This window comes from Orycteropus afer, unplaced genomic scaffold (assembly GCF_000298275.1).
Source record: "Orycteropus afer afer isolate SDZICR_OR568_19922 unplaced genomic scaffold, OryAfe1.0 scaffold00032, whole genome shotgun sequence".
Taxonomy (NCBI): Eukaryota; Metazoa; Chordata; class Mammalia; order Tubulidentata; family Orycteropodidae; genus Orycteropus; species Orycteropus afer.
This window is the reverse complement of record NW_006921619.1, coordinates 11,243,844-11,252,693: the sequence shown is the minus strand read 5'-3', so window position 1 is coordinate 11,252,693 and position 8,850 is coordinate 11,243,844. Positions and strand designations below refer to the sequence as shown.

Sequence of the window (8,850 nt, the reverse complement as noted above, 5' to 3'; positions counted from 1 at the left end):
ACATCACAGCAACTGGTTATACTAAGTTCTTTCCATATACATCTCTAATGGTCATATGAACCCTATACTTTAGGAATTATAATCTCTATTTCACATATGAAGACAGTGGCGCTTGGAAAGACTAGTTACTCAAGGTTTCACAGACAATAAGTGGAAGAAGTGCACCAAACTATAAAGGCTGTGCCTAGAGCAGTGCAGTGTGATACTCCCTGTAATAGAGTCAGGAGCTATGGAATCTGGAGAGTGGAAGGGTATACTCTATAAACTGGGAAGATTCTGAGGTGGATAGTGGAAGAGAAATAAGACATCAGCAGGAAAGGAATAAGCAGAGCATATGCAATGGGACATGGAAGGACATTGCAGCTTCCCAGAAAGACAGAAGGCCAACATGACTGACATGGAGATGAAGCTGAACTGGTAGACCTGTACCAGGTCAAAAGGCCTCATCAGCCATGCAGGAAGCAAACGTTGTTTTGGTTTCTGTTTTTTTTTTTTTTTTTTTGTTCCTTGCAGGCACAGTGGGAACAGCATCATCACATCTATGTTTTAGGACCTAAACTGTGGAGGCAGATAGGCAGGGTTAGGCCAGTTAGGATGCTATAGCAGTAGACAAGATAACAAAGTTTAAACTGAGTGCTTAATTGGAAGGGAGGATATGGATTTCCAAAACATAAGGGGCAGAATAAATAGGATTTGATGACTATTGAATGCCATGTAAGAGGAAAGAAGAATGATACAATTGTAGGCTGAGGGAATTGGTAGATGCTCATGCCATTAGTGGAGCTCTGGTAACGTAATGCCTGAGGCACCTGACTGCTAACCAGAAGGCTGGTGTGCAAACCCACCAGCCACTCCTCAGAAGGAAGATGGGGCAATCTACTTCCATAGTGATATCGCCTCGGAAACCTAAAGAGGGGTCACTAGGAGTTGGGTCCTGCTCGACGGCACATAACAACAGCTGTATCAACAACAATAGAAATCAGAAATGAGAGCACTGTTATGATGTTTATATTCAAGATCTCTGGGTCTTGCAAGAAAGAGCTCTGGTGGTATAGGGGTTAAAGTGTTCAGCTGCTAGCAAAAAGTCAGTGGTTGGATCCCACCAGCCACTTCATGGGAGAAAGATGAGACAATCTGCCTCCATAAAGATTTACAGCCTTGGAAAGCCTATGAGGCAGTTTTACTCTATCTTATAGGAGCTCTGGTAGCATAGTACTTAAGACATTTGACTGTTAACCAGAAGGCTTGTGGTTCAAACCCACCAGCCACTCCTTGGAAGGAAGGTTTGGCAATGTACTTCCTTAGAGACACCACCTCGGAAACCCAAGAAGGGGTCACTATGATTTGGGTCCAACTCCACAACAGTGAGTTTGTTAGTTAGTGATAGGGTCATTATGAGTTGGAATCAACTCAATGGTAGTGGGTCAGTTTTGGTTTGGGTGGGTTTTGGCGAGGCAGTGATCTGTTAGATGTCTGGTGCATATACTGAAAATTAGAGTTTTGACCAGCCTTAGTCACTCTACCTCATTATTGCATCAGCCACATTTGGCAAGTTCTGTAAGTTTTATCAACCTTTCCTTGCCCCTTATGCAACTCTTTTAACAGTCCGTGATCTGTGATTCTTACAGTTGGAAATAAGTTGCAGATATTTGACCCTTTTACTAGAACATTTACCAAAAGGGGAAAAAAAAATGTTTTGTTCATTTTTTCTCTATTTAAGATTTCACGTACATTTGATTTTGTGGTGTAATTTCTCATTTAACATGTTAAATCTGTATAAGGTATTTCAGATTCCATCACTAAATATAATATGTCTTGACCTAATACTAAAAACCAGTTGCCATCAAGTTGAGTCTGACTCATGGTGACCTCATGTGTGTCAGCATAGAACTGTGCTCCATAGAGTTCAATGGCTGATATTTCAGAAATTGATCACCAGGGCTTTCTTCTGAAGCACCGCTGAGGGGACTTAAGCCTCCAGCTTTTTGGTTAGCAGCTGGATGTGTTAACCGTTTGCACCACCAGGGACTTCTATTCCAATTTTACTATGTTTTTATTTCTTGTTTTTTCAAGAAAAGAATCAAGAGTTCATGATTTTTAATAATGAAGCTGAACTGAAGAAATGATGTCAACTCTTACCTAATTATGAAATGTCTATTTTCCACAGTAAAAAGCGAGTTATGAGAATCCCAAGTGTGGTATTTTTGGGAAAAGCTTAATACTATTATCAAATCTTCAAAAGAGCAAAACTAGAAGAAAAGTTAGAAATCACCTAATTACCATTTCTCCTCTATTACAGATTGGGAAAGCAAGGCCCAGAAGGAGGAAGTAATTATAGCAGGTCAGTGGCAGAAATTGGCTAAGGACTTAGTCTCCTGGCTGCTGATTTAGGAAAATGTTGGGGATCTGTGCCCACGGATGTAAATAGACCCACCTTCATATCTTTCAGGTGGCTCCTTCTCTATCATGCTCTGTGCTTCTCCCTGTTGAAGGCTTCAGCCCACACCGTGGAGCTAAATGATATGTTTGGCCATATCCAGTCACCAGGCTATCCAGACTCCTATCCAAGTGATTCTGAAGTGACATGGAATATCACTGTTCCAGAGGGATTTCGGATCAAGCTTTACTTCATGCACTTTGACTTGGAATCCTCCTATCTTTGTGAATATGATTATGTAAAGGTGAGACTCCAGTGCTCTCCAGCTGGTCTTAGTTTTCTGCTGGGAGTTAGAGAAGCCTAAAAGTATTAGGCACTGTCCTTCCTCCCAGGGTAGCAATCTAGTGGGGGAGACACACATGGTCAGACCCTGATGAATGAAGGTTGGGGACCGTATGGTTAATTAAGACTGAGTAGGTAGAATTACAAAGGACCATGAGGGAAATTGAACCTGGCAAGGTGTGACTCTCCTTTTTCTTTCAGCTCTTAAAGCCTTTAATGTTTCCACTGCCTCTACTCAAAGGTCATTTTTAATTCAACAAACAGAAAAGGGCAGAGACCCCAGAGTAAGAAGTAATCTGACAGAAACATAGCCATAATTATGTCCAAATCTGAAGCATTAGAAAACCAAATCAAACTCACTGCCGTCAATTCAATTCTGACTCATAGCAACCCTGTAAGATAGATTAGAACTGCCCTATCATAGGGTTTCCAAGGATGTAAATCTTTATGGAAGATTTGCTTCATCTGTTCTCCCATTGAACAGCTGGTGGGTTCCAACTGTGGACCTTTTGGTTAGCAGCCGAAAGCTTTAAACAGAGTGCCATCAGAGCTTCTGAGCATTAGATAGCACTGCCTAATTCCACAAATTATGAACAATTAAGTGTCTGGGGAGTATAGGGTATGCAATAGTAGAAGTAGAAAGAGATGAGTTTGGAAGCATGAATTAGAGTGAGATTCTGAAGGATCTTGGATGTCATACTAAAGAATTTAGATTTTTATCAGCAAAAGGCATGGACAAGGGCGTTGGCTTTCTATTAGAAGTGAATGTAAAAAAAAACATGCAAAGGGAAGAGCATATATATGGATTTTAGTAACAACCCACTCTTTAAAGTGGGGCTGAGAAAGGTCAGAGTATTTCTAAGAGATCAAGTTTAAGGTTCTATCTAGTTCAAAGAGATGTGGAGACCTAAGGACTTACTTTCTGAGCTCTTCATGGCTTCATAGAAGATGTTCTCATCAAACAATTCCACAGTGGGCTTTATGTATTTTCAGTATGATTATAGTCCCATTTTTCCACAATCAATAAGAGTTAACTTTGTAGTAACCAGATTATTTGATCAGCAGCAAAATAGTGAGTTTACAAGGTGCTTTTACACTTATAATCTTATTTGACCTTAAAACAATCCTGTGAGACAGGTCTACTATCTCACTTCACAGGCAAAGAAACGAAACTCAGGAGGGTTTTGGCAGCTCATAGAAGGTTGTTCAGCTGGTAGGTGATGAAGCAAGGTCCCAAACCCATGTGTGTTATTCGTCTAGTGCTGCTATCACAGAAATACCACAAGAGGTTGGCTTTAACAAACAGGAATTTATTTTGCCACAGTTTAGGAGGCTAAAGGTCTGGGTTCAGAACACCGGCTCTAGGGGAAGTCTGTCTCTCTCTGTTGGCTCTGGAGAAAAGTCTTTGTCTCTTGGAGCTGCTGCTCCTGGTCAGTCTTCATGTGGCTTGGCATCTCTCTTCCCTCATCTCTACTTCTTTTGCTTTGTTGTTTAATCACTTTTATATTTCAAAAGAGATTGATTCAAGACATACCCTACACTAATCCTGTCCTCATTAACAAAAAGACAACCTACTCAGATGGGATTATAACCATAGACACAGAGGTTAAGATTCACAAACCATATTTTTGAGAAGGAGCTGTGGTGGAATAGTGCCTAAGGCATTTGACTGTTAACCAGAAGGCTTGCAGTTCAAACCCGCCAGCCACTCCTCGGAAGGAAGATGGGGAAATCTACTTCCATAGAGATACCACCACAGAAACCCAAGGAAGGGTCACTATGAGTCAGGATCAACTTGACGGCAGTGAGTTTGGTTTTGGTTTTTATTTTTTGAGAACAGAATTCGATCCATAACTCCATACCTTTGAATTCCTGCTCTTTGGGTTACACCAAGAAATTCACAAGCTGTGTGCCACTGAGTACTGTGATATTGCAATGTTCAAAGGGGCCGCCAGAGGGGGGAAAGGAGGCCCTGTAGGTGGGGCTCCAGACCCCTACTCTGTCTAAACTTATTTTATATTGCATATATTGGGTCCCCATGAATATCTCACTTACAACTCATTTACAAGGTTTCTGGTGCTAAAAATATTCCAAAATGAGTGCTGTATGGCAGGATTTCTCAACCTCAGCACTATTGACATTTTGAGCCAGGTATTATTTGCTAAGGGGAGCCGATTTGAGAATTGCAGGATGTTTAGAAGTAAATCTGACTTCTGCCTTCTAAATGCCTATAGCACTCCTCCCTACCCCCCAGTTATGACAACCGAAAGTGTCTCTGGACATTACCAAATATTCCCAGAGGAGCAAAATTGCCTTAGTTCAAAACCACTGCACTATGGAATGCAATACTTATTGAATGCCTTATACTGGAGACTATGGGGGATATGTTGTTGTTGTTATGTGCCCTCAAGACAATTCCGACTCATAGCACCCCCTCTAGAACAAACAGAAGGAAACGCTGCCTGTTCCTGCACTATCCTCACAATCGTTCCTAAGTTTGAGCCCATGAGGCTATAAGGATGCAAAAGATCTTGTTCCTCACTAAGGTAGAAAAGCTTAGACAAATAGTCATTCAAAAAATGGGAAACAGTAATGACTGACAGATAAAGAATGAGAACAGATGAAACTGGTATCTCTCAGAGATAATGTGGGATGGTAATCTAGATTGACAGAGTTTCTATAAATTCATTAAAAATGAAGCCAATTTCTCAGGGGTCTTGGGATCAACCAAAGGATATCAAGAGATCCTGAATGTCCATCATTCTAAACTGAACTTTCTGACATGAAGGTCAATTATGCCTTCCAAGATACAATCTAGCCTTGGTCAGAGCCAAAATTCAAGATAAAATTATAGATGTGGGTCATTAGGTTAAGCAGACCCCCAGACTATTCCCCCAACTAACGCCAGTCATAAAACCATGTTATTCTTGAACAATTGAGTAGAAGATTAAGATGATAAAATAAGCATGGCCTTAGTGTGACAGTGAGTCTTATGGATTTGGTCAAGATAGATGTGAACTTCTTAACCAAGTTTTTCTCTGATCTCAAATGCATCAACCATCTAGAAATTTTGACAGTGAAAACACTTGCTTTCAATGGCATCAGGTGCGTTTTATAGTGGGGGGAGAAAATGACACGGTACTTTTCAAGGGCAAGAATAGCATAGAAGTAAAGTCTCCTTCTGACCCTGAATTAAAGACTACTGAATATATTTCTACCCAAAGCTTGGTCTTTCTGGCTGGAGACTATTTTAGACAATGACTAATGGATTCTATCCAAGGTAGTGAAACACCTTCCTAAAACTCCAAGGAGATTGGCCTAGGCCCTCTAGAAGGAGAAGCCTGGTCCTGGGTTCTTGCCTGTTATTTAAAGTTACTTGGAAAAGGACAGCAGTGGCATGATATGTTTACAAGTTCTGGTTCCAGATTTGCCACCAACTCATCAAATGATCTGGAGTAAGAAATTTTCCCTTCCTGGACCTAAATTTGTTTATCCACAAAATAAGGATGAAAAAAATCCTTCAGGGTCTCTGTTCTCCAAAATTAGAAGCACTTTGGTAGGCCAAGTGACTTCTGGGCACAGCAAAGAAGCAATCTGCTTAAGGGATCTCAGACTGAGCTGTCTGCCTGAAGTGCATTCTACCCTTGCTTCTCTGATTCAGACATATTTTTCCAAATTCTTTGGAAGAGAGGTAAACCCTGTGGGGCAGGGGGAGAGGTGTTGAAGATGTATGTCTTGATTTGTGCTTGCTTAGCTAACCGTCTTTCAGAATGTCATCATGGCATGGATGTCTTGCAGAGGTTCCAACAGTCCTGAGCATGAATAGGGCTTCATCTGCAGGACGCTACACCCTCAAAGGCTGACCTCTGCAGCTCACATGGAGACACCAGGACTCTATGCCGTTGCCCACATAGGCCCAGCAGAGCTTCTCTCTAAAAATCACAAAATGTTAGGGGTGCAGGGTATTCTGGGGACTCATCTAGCCCCATGCTGTTGTTGTTATTGTTGTTTTTCAAATATTTTCTTCCCAGTGACCCTTTCCTTCTTCTGAAAAACCTTTGATTAGGCCCAAAACAGAAAACAGATAAAAGTGGAACTGCTAAGAGGGAAAGTGGCCCTGGAGCTCTCTCTGCTGGCTCGTGCTCAAGGGTAACCTGTGCAGCACCTTTGAAGAATTACAGCTTGAATATTGCTACTCTAGTCAAGTTCCAAGGAGCTCTGATGGTGTAGTGGTTAAGGCGTTTGGCTGTTAAACAGAAAGTTGGCAATTTGAACCCACCAGGTGCTCCATGAAAGAAAGATGAGGAGGTCTGCTTCCATCAAGATTTATAGCCTTGGAAACCCAATGGGGGTCACTATGAGTCAGAATCAACTGGATGGCAGTGAGTTTGATTTTTGGTTTTGAGTTAAGTTCTACTGTACAAAAGAGGAGGCTAAAGCTCAGAATTCGAGGACAGCACTCCAATTCCCAAATCCAAAAGCTCTCCACATATAGTTGAAACTTGTTCCCTATTTATAATTGTGTCCCACCCCGCCCCTTCCTCAAACTATGTGCTTTCTCTGGCTATGAATTAGAGAGAAGCTGGTCTTTTTCCATCTGAGTAAAAGCACTAATGTGCCATGTGACCATTGGGTAAGTCAACATACTTCTCCAAAATTGTTTTTCCTTGTGTTCAATGAAAGGGTGAGACAAGATTATCCCTAAATTTCCTTAAATCGCAGCATTCTAATCTCAGTCCTCTTTGCCAGCACTTTCCAGATGACCCCCCCACCATACTTGCATTATCCTAGTCAGGATGATACCAGAACATGGAAACAATATGTTACAATAGCCCCTTCTCAAAGTTCCATGGCCGTAAGCACTCCAATTAGAGTCTGCAGTCTGCTGGGGATGCCTTGATGGCAGGTCATTTGAAGAGAACTTGTAAACATATCATGCCACTGCTGTCCTTTTCCAAGTAACTTTAAATAACATTGGTTGCCATTTGACAGGATGACGTCCCTTGTTTTGAAGGTTTTTCAATCTGTGACTGAATTCCCTCTGGCAAACCTTAAAAAAAGTTGTTGAGTTGATTCCAACTAATGGCGACCCCATGTGTGTCAGAGTAGAACTGGAATCCATAAGGATTTTGGTGGCTGACTTTTCAGCAGTCGAGCACCACCAGGTTTTTCTTCTGAGATACCTCGGGCTGGACTTAAACCTCCAGACTTTTGTTTAGCAGCTGAGGAGGCTAACCGTTTGCACTGTCCAAGGACTTCTGTTCCAATTTTACCACATTTTTATTACTTACTTTTTCAGCTAAGCATATTAACAGTTTTCAGAGTCCAGCTCTCAAGAACCCTTTCTGTCCTAGCTGAAAGCCACAAACGACTCTTCCATCCATGGTCTGTCAGGGTGATGATGGAAGTGCTGACACTGCACATCGATGGCTTGATGAAGAACAGGATTCCAAGGCTGTGGTCTGAATTCTCAAATTTTATTAAAATTCTCCTCTAGCCTGATTTCCTGTGGTCCTTGTTCTTCTAGGCACGTGCACATTTGCAGGGCAGCATCTGCTTCTTTGGAATGTGGCTGCAATGTGTGGACTCCTGCAGTGCACAGATGACGCATATGGATCATGGCTTGTTAAAGCTGCAGGCAGCCTGGTGCAGAGGACAAATGCATGGACTGGGAGTCAGGAGGCCTGAGTTCTGGTTTTCATTCTTTACTAACAGTAATCTTTAACAAGTAACCACCTCTAGAGAGATCTTTGGATCTCTAACACCCACCTAGCCTTGATATTCTAGGAATCTAAGACCTTCGAAATTATGACCCTGTTCCATGATCATCATGTCAAAAGCTCAGGAAAAATCAATTTATTAGCCAAGGTCACATTGGGACCAGAATTTACATCTCAAGACTCTCAGTCCAGTGTCCTTTTAAATAAATTAAACTCCAGTGGGGTGCCATCTTGTAGATGCTCAGATATATCAGTTGCAATGTGAGGCAAATGTTAGCCATAGTCAAAATTGCTCTTAAAAATCCTTTAAATATTTTAGAGTAGCATAGTGCCTAAGGCACTTGACTGCTAACTAGAAGGCTGGCAGTTCAAACCCACCAGCCACTCCTCAGAAGGAAGATGGGGCAATCT

General features: G+C 41.7%; 1 protein-coding gene across 1 annotated transcript in view; it reads left to right on the top strand.

Annotated features, from left to right (window-relative positions):
* Positions 1 to 388: 388 nt before the first annotated feature.
* Positions 389 to 8,850, top strand: part of MASP1 (MBL associated serine protease 1) — a 100,927-nt gene continuing 92,465 nt past the window's right edge. Inside the window, exons 1-2 of the mRNA XM_042780287.1 lie at positions 389 to 417; positions 2,450 to 2,681. Of these exons, the coding sequence (XP_042636221.1) occupies positions 389 to 417; positions 2,450 to 2,681 (261 nt within the window). The remainder of the gene's footprint in view (positions 418 to 2,449; positions 2,682 to 8,850) is intronic.